Below are 14,426 nucleotides of genomic sequence, written 5' to 3'. Positions count from 1 at the left end.
TGACTGGCGTGAGATGAAACCTTACAATCGATCAACAAACATATGAAAAAAATGTTCAACATCTCTAGTAATTAGAGAAAGAAATCAATCTTTTTAACAAGCTCCCGGGCATTCCTTGAGGCAGGTGCTTAGAGAATCACACTTTGAGAAATATGTCAAGAGGATGTCAGTATGGCAGACGCTTATTCTTCCCAACATTTCTATCTGAGAACTAACAAGGAAAAAAGCAGAATCAAACCAAGCTCACTTCACACAGCCTGATGGTCCTGTGTCTTATCGTCAGATGAGGGGCCATCAAAGTAGAACTTGGATGAGGATAATGCTCTTCCTCTTCCCCTGACAAGGAAGAATGATGATGGCTGTTTGTCTCTCTCTCTTTGGTCTTTGGCCATTCCAACCTCTCCTTAGAGTCTCTCTTTTCTGTAAAAATATCCAGGACTTAGAACTAAACTCCTGAATGGTATTCTTTGTATTTTATCAATATAGCCAAAATATTAATTTATGCTAGTGTGAAGGATTTGACCAGATACCTATCCTAATAAAATTGTATTATAAAGGAGAATCTCAAGGAGTGGGAATAGTATAGCCCTAACAAATGATTCATTAATGGAGGAGATTGGGGACCAACAAGGGAAGAAAGATAAACTTGCCTCGCCTCATCCTTCATCCCACAGTTTCCCAACTGACGTCATCTCAGTATCTCTGGGCCAGTTTCTGCCTCCAGGAGGCCCATGGTTCTGCACCATGCCAACACAGGTGCAAAACCCAACTAGTTCACCAGTTTCCACAGAAAAGTCATAGACATTATGATCTTTATAGACTGAAGGGTTGAGAAGTTGTGGGAAGGGGGTGATATTGTCACAGGAAAGCAGGGAGCTGAAACTCCAAACCTCAGTTCTTGTGTTCCAACAAAAGAAGATTTAAAGTCAGACACCAAAAGTCATGCAAGAGAACTTCATTCGAAATAAAAGTGAAGATAAAATCTAGTAAAAGAAAAGTGAGGCTTAAGCAAAAAGCACTCTCAAGAGAGAGACTGGACTGTCTCCAAGCAGAGAATGACAAAGGAGACAATGCTGTCCCCAATTTTATTACTGTTTGTTGTTTACCAGGAAAGCTTGGGACCACCTTCTGTACTCTTTTCCAATCAGGTGTTCAATTTCTTCATGTTGGATGGTGGAGTTTTTTACTTTAGTTGGTCCTCTCTGCAACTGTCATGATGGCCATCTTATTTATGGGCTTTCAACTACAATTCAATCCCATGTTTGCACTGGGGTCAATAGCTGCTCAGAAGTTACTTCAGTGCGCCTGTGCTACTGAAGGAATCTTCCTTCCCAGACAATTGGAGACACTTATAACCATAATTCCTAGCTTTACATCAACATCAATGAACCCTGTCAAGAGTTAGTCTCATTAATCCTTTTGTTTTGACATATTTCCCAATTAGTTCCTCTTGCTTCTGTTTATTTTCTACAAATTAACTGCCATCCTTTGCTTTCTTATCTACTTTGAAATTAGTTTAAAGAAGGACCCCAAAATAATTTAAAGAATACTTGTGACCTTGTCTGTATTTCATTGCTCATTGCTAGTTACTCCCTAGCAATATCACAATCATGCTAGTTCCACAGCTCTCTCTAGGTAAGATCTAGCCTACTCTTCATCCTACCTTGTCAGGTACATGACCTCCCCCCCACCTCTGCCTGGCAGCCCTGGGAACAGTGATCTTGGGCCCCTTCCAGTCCTTCAGCTTCTTCCCAGCCACCTATGTCCCTCCCGTATGTTGTAAACTGTGGTGTTCAAAAAATCTTCCTCATCTTCCTGCTGGTCCTTCTCCTCTCCCAGGCCGAGAAGCCAGACTGCACTGAACGCTTGCAGCTGCAAAGGAGACTAGGCTGTCGGACGTTCCATTGGTTTCTGGCCAACATCTACCCTGAGATGTACCCATCTGAACACAGGCCCAGGTTCTCTGGAAAGGCAAGGCATGACCCAGGGGAGCCGGGGAGGAGAGAAGGGACAGGGAAGCTTCTCAAGACAAGAACTGCACTGTTCAAATGCTCTTTTGTTGCCCTGAAAGAAGTCCCAAACTCAGAAGGGCTTCAGAGACCTGTAGTCCTCCCTGGTCTCCTTGCCAGCCTGAGAAAAGTATCTAGGTTGCCCTAGAACCTGCCCCAGGTCTCCTCACCAGGACAAATGTGGCCTGCCTCCTCCAGGAAGCTTGTCCCTTAGGATCTGTGGCTTTGAATTGATCTTACACATTGTGGCTTTAATAATGCACCTTGAGCTTCTGCCCAGAGAATGAAGGAGAGGAGTAGGGCCTGACAAGGGTATCTCTACCATGGAGATCACAGACAATGGGATTCACTTCTGTGTGCATGTCCACTTTCAGCTCCACAACACTGGATTTGGCTTCTGTGCAGACTGCCAAACAGAAGGGGACATCCTGGGCTGTCCCATGAGGCTGGCCCCTTGCAGTGACAGCCGGCAGCAACAGGTGGGTGATCAAACTTCTTAGGATGGATAGCAGCCCAAGGAAGACTTGCAAATGGGTGCTATTTTTCTAAGATGCGCTTCACTTCCCTCTGAAGTAGCACCTTTCTGTGGTCCCATGTCCCCCACAGTAATGACTCAGAATAGCTCTGTCCACCTCATCCTAATCACAGACATGGGCTGGCATCTAAGAATGCATTGTCTTAGTTAGAAGGAAATGTGGAGGTTATTTAGCCCACTCTCTCACTTGGCAGACGAGAAAGCTGAGGCATAGAATCACTAGCTCAGGGACTGCAGACTCAGATGCCTCCAGGGGTGAGGCAGGTCCAACTGTCTAAGGACAGAAGAAGGTAATTGAGTGGGGGGAAGGATCTAAACGCAGCAGGGTCACACCAGCATCCAAGTAGGCCTCTTAGTCATTTGGAAGGTCTCCTTGTACCTTAGGGTATTTTTTACTCTCTTTAGATTTCTATTTTGAGAATAAAGCTGAAGGTGACAGAGAGCCTCCTTTGATGCTGAGGGTTGATGGGTCCACTTCTTTTCACAACTTGGATGACAACCTAGCAAGCATAGCCTGTCCCCAAGTGTGTTAGTCAGATTTGTGTCACTGTGACCGAACTACCCAACAAGAACAACTTAGAGGAGGGAAATTGTATTTAGGCTCACAGTTTCAGAGATTTAGTTCATGGTGGGCCAACTTGATTGCTTTGGTCCCAAGGTAAGGCAGGACATCATGGCCGAAGGGGGTGGAGGATAGAGGCTGTTCAGGACATGGCCACCAGAGAGTAGAAAGAGGGAAAGGAAAAGAGGTCACAGGGAAGATGTACCCTTTCAGGACATACCCCCAGTGGCCCACCTTCTCCAGCCACACCCCACCTGCTCATAGTTAACCACCCAGCCAGTTCATTCAAACTAAGATGGACTGATTAGGTCACAGTTCTCATAATCTAATCATCTCACCTCTGGATGTGCCTGTATTAACAGGAGCTTTTGGGGGACACCTCATATCCAAACCATATAGTCAAATCTCTTTGCTTTCAAGCTGTGATAGGAGTTAAGCTATCATAACCCCCAAATCCCCTAGAAAACAAGCAACAAAGAACAGTCTCTGGAGGTATTCCTTGGATAAGTCAGCTGAGGCCCTGAGAGCCTGGGGTGAATGAGGGGACATCCGGAAGGTCTGGAGTGGGCTTTGCAGTGCAGGCCCTGGACCTGGAGGACACATAGGGAAGGAGAAGCTCAGGATCCACCTGGCTTCTTCTGACTCTTTCCTTTACCAGTCTTCCAGAACACACTGCTAGGCATTCACACCAGACACAAGGGACGAGGACATAAATTTAAAGTGCTAACTGAGGAAGCTAAGGGTGAGGATGACAACTGTCCAGACATGGCTGAGTTTGGATCCAAGTTCCCCATTTGTGAGCTGTGTGTTTTTGGCAGGCATGTTAACCTCTCTGAGTGTTGGTTTCTTCATCTGAAAGTGGGGATGATGATGCAGCCTCCTGCACGCAAACAGAAGATTAGCTCTTTTCTGTGCTTTTATTTTGAGGAATCTAGGGAGGATTTCTGGATCCAGCAATATTGTGAACTAGATAAGTGGAAATTCCTTTTCTTAAGTATTTAGATATGATATGCTGGATTTTAAAAACATATGAAAAGCCCTTTTTTCACGCAGAAGTAATTGATTTTACAAGAAAGAAAGGAAAAATCTCCAGGGACAAAAATCAAAAGGCAACTGAACATGGAGTCACAGGGATGGGCTGAGCCCCCTGCCAGGTGGTTTTCATCAACCTCGGAAATCCAGGGGTGTGAGCTCCCTCATGCAGCCCAGGGGAGATGAGACAGTGGAAATGAGACTCCCAAATAAAGCCAGCTTTGACCTTCACAGAGGAACTTGTTCTTGGAAAGTTGTAGAAATATCCACCCCACCTGACGCAGGGAAATGGCAAAGAAAAATGTCACCATAGGGCATTTGAGTAGGAAAAAATTACTCTCCCTTAAACATTGTCCACAAACTTGCCTCTAACGTGTGTTCAGTGTTCAAATTTATGCTGACTGTGTAGTCTGAGAAGGCTTCCAGTAGCTACTTGATTTGCAGGGCCCAGTACAAAACAAAAGTGCGGTATCTCTAATTTGACAGTTATTAAGAATTTCAAGACAGTGATGGCAGAGTATATTAAACCAAGATCATTAAGCCAAGCACAAGACCCCAGTGACTGCATTGGGGGTTGCATCCAGCAAGAGCAAACAGAAAATGGTTTTGTCAGGTCATGTCTTTCAATTAGTCTACACAGGCTTAGTCTACACCGTTGGAGCCCCTCTGCAAGTGTATAAACAATCCAATACTACAATACTACAATACCTACGAGTGAGTCAGCAGATATCATCAACAGTAGAGTTTCAGGAGCAGGTAAGTCCTCTCCAGAAAGAGGTCAACTTGGGTATCAGAGAGGTTCCTCCTCTGCCCTTCCAACAGCACACTCACAAAACACACGGCATTCTTTATTGCTTTACCTATGATCTAGTAAACAGAACAATGGAGAAACATGCCAATGTGGAAGTATGAACAGGAGAGCAACCTGAAGGTGGGGACTTCAGAGGTCAGGGCTGGGCTTGCAGCCTTGTGGACTTGACCATGAGATACAGTCCTGCAGACCCCAGTAGAATCCAAGGATGGCCCCTATATGCCTGTTCTATTGTGAGTTCTTTTTGCTTCATCTCCACCTCTGAAAGAGTCTCTTGCTAGCTGTGCTGACAACCATTCCCTCTGTCCCAGCACCTGGAGCACACCAGCAGGAAAGAGATCCGCGCTGGCAGCCCACAGCACCTATGCCTCGATGTCAGGCGAGAGCAGGTGATTCTTCAGAACTGCACAGAGAATGGCTCTGCCATTCACCAGCAGCACTGGGACTTCCAGGAGGTGAGCAACGCATTTGGGAAAGTTCAGCAGTGCTGCTGGTGGGAAAGAACTCCCAGTTGGCACTTCCCAGGCTCTTCCAAGAGGTCAGGTGTTACATAAGGCCTCTGAGGGAGGTAAAGGCAACTCATCAGGGAAGGGTACTATTGAAACGTACAACCAGCATCACTAAATGTACCACTTTGCCCCATCTCCTTATAGCCCTGCCTTGATTAAGGGGGAGAGACGAATCAGCCCTTTTTTTTTAAAGTTTATTAGCTCAGGTCACAAGTACAATAGTGGAGAACTGTCAACCACCTTGGAAGTTTAGTTTGGGAACTAGGAAGAGTCCCTCTCTCACTTAAAAAATAGTATAGACATAGATGTATAAACATCCCTTTCTTCATTTTAATGTTAATTTCATTATGAGCATTTCATCCTTGGGCAAAATTTTGACTTCTGTGATCTTTGGTGAAAGACATTCTAGACCTTCAAGAGGCTATGAAATTCTAGATCCATCAAGAGGTTATAAAATTCTAGATCCATCAAGAGGTTATAAAATTCTAGATCCATCAAGAGGTTATGAAATTCTAGATCCATCAAGAGGTTATAAAATTCTAGATCCATCAAGAGGTTTTGAAGTTCTAGATCCATTAAGAGGTTATGAATTTCTAGATCCATCAAAAGGTTGTGAAGTTCTAGATTCATCAAGAGGTTATTTATCAATTACGAGGAAATAGGGAAAGTAAGTACTTAACAGAGAATAAGCAAGTCCCAGATGTGAGATTGAGAGAGAAGGTGATGGTATCCACAATAAGTGTTCACATACAGCTTTTTCTCCACTTTAAATCCTTTCTGAATTGATTTAGAATATTAATATACCAACAAATCTGCATATTTTAAGCATTTCTTTTTTTTTAACTTCCGCTCGGGAGTAAAGAGGATAAAATAACCAAACAACTCTTATGTGCTAGTACTATCAAAGCAGGCTGTGAAAAGAAGCAAATCACATAATGGAAAATTTAAACTAGACTCACAATAAGCAGCTGAGGACAAAACTCCTGGGGCTTTGGTGACAAATGAACCCAGGATTAAGGGGCCTGCACATGTGCAGAGAAGTCATAGAATTCAAGTTAAGGTCCTTCATGGATGATCATAAAGGATCATTCTAAGCAAGTCCTGTGAATAAGAAACATTTTAGAAATGGCATTTTAAAATATTATATATTTTATATTTTAAGTAAAATAGCTGGGCACAGTGGTACTTGCCTGTAAATCCCAGCAGCTCGGGAAGCTGAGGCAGGAAGATCTTGAGTTTAAAGCCAGCCTCAGCAAAAGCAAGGCGTTCAGCAACTCAGTGAGACCCTGTCTCTAAATAAAATACAAAATAGGTCTGGGGATGTGGTTTAGTGGTCGAGCACCCCTGAGTTCAATCCCCAGTACTCCCCAAAAATTAAAAAAATTTTTAAAAAGTAGGTAAAATATTAGCAAGACATGCCAAGCATATTTCAAACATTAAGAAATCAGACCTTAAAAAGGTATTATCATTTAGTTAGAAAAAGGAATGTGACATTATTTATAATAGCCAAGAGCTGGAAGCAACCCATATGTCTATACATAAATGAATAAAGTGAGAATACACACCTATTGTAATAGATTAGTGATTTTCAGTGGCTATAAGGAAGTAAAAATGGGGAGTAATTAGTTCATGGGTAATAGATTTCTTTGAGTAGTGATGAAAATATTCTGGAATCAGGGTGATGGTTGAACAACTTTGTGAATGAACTAAAATCCACTAGACTATCTCATAAATAAATAAACAGGCATTTTCAGCACTGCTGAAAGCTTTTGTAATTTCATAAAGAAGTCAGATTTGGGGTTGGGGTGTAGCTTATTGGTAGAGTACTTGCCTCGCATGCATGAAGCACTGGGTTCGATCCTCAGCACCACATAAAAATATAAATAAAATAAAGATATTGTGTCCATCTACAACTAAAAAATATTTTAAAAAAGGAAATCAGATTTTTCTTGAACAGGGGATGTTAGATTCAATATTAAATCTGATGGATTTTTTTCTTTCTACATTTTTTATTGGTGCATTATGGTTGTACATAATGATGGGATTTGTTGTTACATGTTCATACATGAAAGCTGGCAGATTTTGATTAGGGAGCAGACAATCTCCTGAGCATGACTGTTTTAGGCTTTTGGTGTATCCTTGAAGTCTTTCTCTCTACTGTGACCTGGTGGCCGCAGTCCTGAATTGCAGCATTAACAAGGTAGAATTGATTCTTTTTTTTTTTTTTTTAATTTTTTTAGTTGTAGATGGACACAATTCCTTTATTTTATTTATTTGTTTTTATGTGGTTCTGAGGATCAAACCCAGTGCCTCACGCATGCTAGGCAAGTGCTCTACTACTTGTGAGCCACAACCCCAGCCCATTGACCCAATCCTTTTTGAAAGCATAAATTTATAGGCACGATGATAATGCATATTCCAAATACAAGTATAAATACTGAACATGCTATGGTCTAGAATTATCATACCTGTCTTTCTAAGAAATGGCACAATTGTACAACAATAATAAAGATAATTGGATTAATGATTCCCTCAAGGCTTTGAATGACATCAAAATTCTAGGACTACCTAAATTATATTTTATATTAACCAAAAAATGCTACTGTTCCTTTACAGGACAGTTCATACCACCTCTATTATTCTCTTAATGATCAGCACAAAATTTTAAAGATTCATTCTTTGCTGATTTTTGTGGGGAACTGGGTTTTCTTCTTTCTTTCCTCTTTTCAGAATGGAATGATTGTCCACATTCTTTCTGGGAAATGCATGGAAGCTGTGGTTCAGCAAAACAATAAAGATTTGTACTTGCGTCAGTGTGATGGAAAAGTCAGCCAGCTGTGGCGATTTGACCACATCCACCCTGTGGATGAACGATGAATGCCGGAAGGCAAGAGAACATGAGCAAGTCACAGTTCTGCCCCAAGGAAACTAAAGGAGTACGTTTATATCACAAAGCAGATTCTTTTGTACTTGTGCTCCTGATTCAGGAGAGAAAGAAAGTTTTGTGAATCAATATCAGAAGCCCCTGGCTGTTTTTAAAAAAGAAAGAGTGGATTCATTGTCTTCATCACTGGAGATGATCATCATATATTACAGAAGATTCCTCCTCCTCCTCCTCCTCCTCCTCCTCCTCCTCCTCCTCCTCCTCTTCTTCTTCCTTCTTCTTCTTCTTCTTCTTCTTCTTCTTCTTCTTCTTCTTCTTCTTCTTCTTCTTCTTCTTCTTCTTCTTCTTCTTCTTCTTCTTCTTCTTCTTCTTCTTCTCCTTCTTCTTCTTCTTCTTCTTCTTCTTCTTCTTCTTCTTCTTCTTCTTCTTCTTCTTCTTCTTCTTCTTCTTCTTCTTCTTCTTTTCTTCTTCTTCTTCTTCTTAGTACATAACAATTGCTTTTTGTTTTTATCCCTGACTGGGAAAGACCTGAGCAATGTACGTCTGGCAGTGTTGGGCACATCAATCCAATGGGTCAATTTCTTGGTCTTAAAGTAGTATTAACTTGGATTATCTGTGTGGCCAAATATAAAAAGTGAAAGAGCAAGAGGCTATAATTTTCTGACAGTCCAAAAACTTTGATTAGGTTTATAGGCACCAATTTCATGTTCATTGGTTGAGCCACAGCTCAAAGGAAGGAAAGGCACAGGGAGAAGAAGAGTAGGGTTGGAGAGAAGATGGAAAGGAGCTTTGGCTCCACTCTCCAGGTCAATTTAACCAGCTGAAAAGAATCAGTATACCTGGGATAAAACATTTTCATTTTAATGGGAATTTTCTTGAAACCTTCTACCTCTATTCACCTGCACTAACTCTTCTCTAGCTTGATTCACAACCACCAGATTATAGTTGCAATAGATTTCACTTTAGTCATTTTATGTTAGAAGGATCAGCACAGACTGAGCATTCTCATAACAAAGGTGTTTTCGTTTGATAAATTTCCTTGATGCCCTGTTATGGGATTTGTATTGATCTCACAAGAAATAATGAACTTTGCAAAGGGGCAAAACTCCTTGAAGGGAAATGTGAGAGTCTGAGTCAAAATTCTTACAAGGTGCTTACAAAATTCTTACAAACAGTGCTGGGTGTTAATGTCTGTGAGATCTGACGGGGCCACCTCTGAGACCCTAGTATTTGCTGGGACCCTTAAATGTGTTTGTGGGTTGAATTTTCAAAAGTTTGGGGACAATACACTTTAATTAGAGCAGAGATAAGGCTAACAAAGGAGAAATAGTTTTCCTTGCTGTGACCTAGTTTGGCTATAAGAGTTGCTAAGTGGAGTTAGTTCTGCTATTTGAGAAAGCACCATTTATGTGCATTTCTCTCCCAGATGGAGGTAGCTTTCCACATGGTAAGCTTAGAAACCTTCCCTTAAAGATCATTTGGGATGTGTCAAATAAGAAAAACTAGGTAGGAAATGTTTCCAAATAATACCTATTATAACTATATATTCATTCTCTGCCTGCCAAGTCAATGGCCCACTGCATTTCTCCATCCTTAGAATGCATCTTAGACCTGTGCTAATATGATAGACGCTAGCCAAATATGGTGCATTTAATGGAAATCCATTAAAATTAGACAAAATTTTTAAAAAGTTCCTTGATGTACTGGCCACATTTCAAGAGCTCAAGAACCACACGTGGCTAATGGCTATTGGAAATCACCGATACAGAACATTTCATCATCACAAACACTACTACTGAACAGCATTAGACACATCACCTTTCTAGAGAAGAGATTTTAACCACTGTCTTCTTGCTTCAGACATGTCTCTATTTAAAACCATTTCCCCTAACATCCTAAGGCTGAGATGGAGCTAAAAATTGTCAGATGGCAACCTCGTAAAGGGTATTAATGGTTTAAGAATAAAAATTAAATAAGACATCTATTTTTTTTTAAAGAATCTTATTGTTGTCATTGTGGGTATTTGAAGTTGCTGGGATAAATTAATATAATTAAATAAAAGGTTGAATTCAATTGTGTAAGTTGTATTTGGTAGTAATTAATAATAGGACCCAGATGGCTTATTGCTTAATTGGTTGAACAAAGCAAGAATGTGGTGTTTCTTGCTTCCTTAACCATCCCCATGATTTACGACTCTATTATAGAATGGCTGTCAACTATGTCCCTGGCTGGTACTTACAGACCCTTAATTTAAACAAAACAGATGCCTCTATTTAGTTATAAAAGACCCTTCTCTTTATACTGTAACTGAAATTAAAATTTCTTTCTTCTCTGTGGACTCAGTGTTCATTTTATCCACAGTGATCAATTTTAAAGCAGAGAACCTTAGTAATTGAGATATCTGATTCCCGATCTTGATTTTATTTGTCCACCTGAATTTTATGATTGTATTTTTTCTGGGGGGTGGGTACTGGGGACTGAACCCAGAGGCACTTTACCACTGAGCTACATCCCCAGTTGTTTTAACTTTTTATTTTGAGACAGGTTCTCCCTAAGTTGCTGAGGGTCTCACTAAGTTGCTGAGGCTGGCCTCAAACTTGTCATCCTCGTGCCTCAGGCTCCTGAGTTGCTAGGATTGCAGGTGTGCACCACTGTTCCCAGAGACTGGAAGATTAAATTTTGTCATTACGCTCACCAAGCTCATCATCATTCTTAAGTATCCCATTGGTGGGGGAGATGGTGAGAAATGTTCCACCATCAGTCTAAAATCCCATATTCTTTATTCTATTTCACAACAGTAAAAACCGATGTTATCCTTGGAAGAGCCTTGATCAACTTCCTGTTTTGCCTCAGTGCCATAGATCCTACTGACAAACTCCTAATTCCAACCCTATAGACATCAGAGTCTTCCAGGCCCTTGAGAATGATGCTGTCACTGCAATAGAACTTGGCGTTTTAGAGATCATGTTATCATGCCCATCGTCAGGGAGTTTTATTTTCTCCTAACAGGCCTTGAAAAAAAGGCAGTTAGATAATAAGTGATCTATGGTCAGTCACCAAATCTGGACAAACAAAATACAAACAAGTTTCATTTTTTAAAAGGTTTATTTATTTCTGCTATCAAAGAACAGAATTATGACAGTGTAATTTAACAATCCTAACTGGCTTCATTTTAAATTTTAAAATCAGGTAACACTTCATTCCATAAAACAGAATCAGTTTTCCCAGAAGCCAACCACTCATCAAAAAAAAATTGATGAGTTAACATCAGATTATTTATTTTGCTTACACAAAATAAGGACAAGGGAACTTCATTATTTCTTCAGTTGAGAATGGCTGTTCTCCCTCTAATCCAGATTTCTCTTGAAGGACCAGATGTGTCAACTTGGTTTGATTGACTCCATGTTTTGTTTTGTTTTTTCCCCTGGAATATTGTCTCTGTTGAAAAACTAGCTTCACAAAGAAGGTGGCAGCAGGAAAATTTCAGAATCCAAAGCTTAAAAATAAGTCTTGGGCAGTGTGGGGTTATTTTCTGTCTCTGGGGGGGGGGGATCATCTGGTGTCCGAGGCCTGGGGACAGAGGCAAAGTCCCCAGCCGCACATCTAGGAGATGTCACTCTCAGTAGCGTCTGGTGTCCTGATCTTTGCTTGCCCAGGATGACGGTGGATAAGGAGCAGCAGGTCACAGGACCCTCTGGGAGACAGAGCTCTCCCTGGGCAGACCCCGGGGCTGAGGGTCAGTGGCCAGGGGAGAATCAACAACTGTCCCCGCCTGTGGTCCCTGAGGTCCTGGGGCAGGGATGCAGGAGGCAGCCAGTGTCACAAGACGTCCCCGTCCCCAGCCAGGCCGGGGGCCTGCCTAAGCAAGGAGAAAGACGGTGTCCCTCCTCAGGGTCTGGCCCCTGCCCCTGGTCTCACTTCCTCCCCGGCATCGCCTGGAAGGGGAGGAAGTGAGACCCAGGGGAAGGCCAGGAAGTGGGGTCACCATCACATTCAAGTTCAGGGTGCGACAGCTCAGTCTGCCCCCCAACAGGCCCCATACTCGGCTCCCCTTCATGGGCCACATCCCTTCTGAATGGCACGCCCTGCCCTTTATAGGCACAAGGACCCAGAAGTTCCAGGGACACGTCCATGTTTAGGTCCTCGGATCCGGAAGTTCCTCAGGGATCCATGTTTAGGCTCCCGGACCTCGGGCACACGTCCATATTTAAGCCCCAGGATCCGGAAGTTCCATGAGTGCACATCCATATTTAGGCCCCTGGATCTGGAAGTGCCTCAGGTGCACGTCCATGTTTAGGCTCTGGGATCCGGAAGTTCCTCAGGTGTCCATGTTTAAGCCCCCAGGTCCGGAAATTCCTCAGGCATCCTTGTTTAGGCTCTGGGATCCAGAAATGCCTCAGGCGTCCATGTTTAGGCCGTAGCATCCCAAGTCTCATTTTAAAAAGCATACATAGTTTACAATAAGCATACATAGTTTACATAATATGTAGAGTTATGAAAGCATGGAACAAAATATTGACACAGGCTGCCTTACTGGACACAGCTCCGCTTACTTCGCTATTTATGCTTGTTCTTTAAAAGCTCTTTTAAAGGTGCAACTTGTTGTCAAATACTATTGGCCAAATTCCAAAGCACCCACAGGTCCTTCCCTGATCATTTAAACACCTCAAGCACAATACCCAAGGAGGAGATATTTCCAGGATTCTAGAATCCTCTGGTATTTCTATATTAATAATAGTCCCTCCAATCTCCAATCTTCTTTCTAGTTTCAACTTCTTCTTCCATGAAATGCACTCTTTGGACATGGAATGTGTCCTTCACATTATTTTACTCTTATAAGGATTTTTGTTGGAGCAGTAGTTCTTTCCACACAGGTATGTGGGATGTTCATATCTCTGCACTATTACAATGAATAAACAGCTTGCCTGACTCTTTTGGCTTAGAACAGACTCACCATGGTCACTTCACCCCTAGAGGGATGGTTTGCAAATTCAGCCATTTAGGATGCATATTTGAAAATTGAAGTTTTCCAACAACTCCCAAACTATTCAGTACTCATAGTTTGCTGACATCCCAGGACCTACGACAGATGCTAAAATGGTAGTCTTCTCTCCCAGAAATAGGTTGGAACCAACTCTGCCACACGTTCATGTTTAAGCCCCTTTTAGGCTTATAAAAGGCTCTGAGCTTTTCAGTGAAGTGTAGCCTTTGCTTTTTTCAGAGACAGTCATAAAGGCACTGCTGATCACTCCTCAGGCACAGGCCAAGAGGAGCCCTGCTTAATGTCCTTTCTAAATAAGATCCGGGAGAGCCTGAGCAGCTGTCCTTAAAGCAATGACTTCCCCCAGATGCACCAATGCTGACCTGTTCTGAAGGGGTAGGAGGTGGCAGTTAATGGGGTTACCCACCCTCCAACTCCAGCCATGGGGCCAGAGTGGGAGCCGCTTTATTTCCCAGCAGGATTTCATTCCTTTCTCCCTGCTAATTGGTCCCAGAAGAATACCTGAGCCAAGCTGGGCCAATCAGCATATTCCTCAATAATTTCATCATCAAGACTAAGACATTAGCCTCTCTATAAGTTACTTAAGAGACAATGTGAAAACTTATGAGCTCTTGGCACCCTAATTTTTCCCATATGACCCTAGTAAGCAGATAAATGCAGTGTAAAGAGAGAATTAAAGGGAAGGAGGAGTATGGAAAGGAAATACAGAGATAGGAACAGAGGCAAGAGCTAGAGCATCATGACTAGATTCTGGTTGCTGGTTGCCAATTGTTCCCCAATTTGTGACTTGCTAGATCCCTGTCCTAAGTCCCTGAGAAGCCTCCAAACATTTTGGTTTAATCCAGTGCTCTTCAAATTTTGCTGTGCCCACAAATCACCTATGGATTGTATTCAAATGCACATTCTAGTTTCTTAGGTCTATGTTGGGACCTGATATCCCACATTCCTGCCAGATCTTAGGTAATGTTGATGAGGCTGCTCTGCCGACCACTATCTGAGTGGCAAACATTTAAACTTTTTCAGTAGCTTTTTTCATTGTTATTTGATGATTGGAGAGTCCTCAGTGGACAAATTCTTTGATT

At 42.1% G+C, this 14,426-nt stretch overlaps 1 protein-coding gene across 5 annotated transcripts in view; it reads left to right on the top strand.

Moving 5' to 3' along the window:
* Positions 1-10,674, top strand: part of Galnt15 (polypeptide N-acetylgalactosaminyltransferase 15) — an 85,388-nt gene extending 74,714 nt beyond the window's left edge. For 3 of the 5 annotated variants that reach the window (XM_078038323.1, XM_078038322.1, XM_005317246.5), the window contains 4 exons: positions 1,840-1,971; positions 2,384-2,488; positions 5,261-5,404; positions 8,189-10,674. In XM_078038323.1, the coding sequence (XP_077894449.1) occupies positions 1,840-1,971; positions 2,384-2,488; positions 5,261-5,404; positions 8,189-8,335 (528 nt within the window). In that variant the 3' untranslated portion in view covers positions 8,336-10,674. The other 2 variants (XR_013434429.1, XM_078038321.1) reach the window with 2 other exon arrangements.
* Positions 10,675-14,426: the final 3,752 nt, after the last annotated feature.

Source organism: Ictidomys tridecemlineatus, chromosome 2 (assembly GCF_052094955.1).
Source record: "Ictidomys tridecemlineatus isolate mIctTri1 chromosome 2, mIctTri1.hap1, whole genome shotgun sequence".
NCBI lineage: Eukaryota > Metazoa > Chordata > Mammalia > Rodentia > Sciuridae > Ictidomys > Ictidomys tridecemlineatus.
Note: the sequence above shows the minus strand (reverse complement) of the source record. Positions and strands in the feature narration are given on the sequence as shown.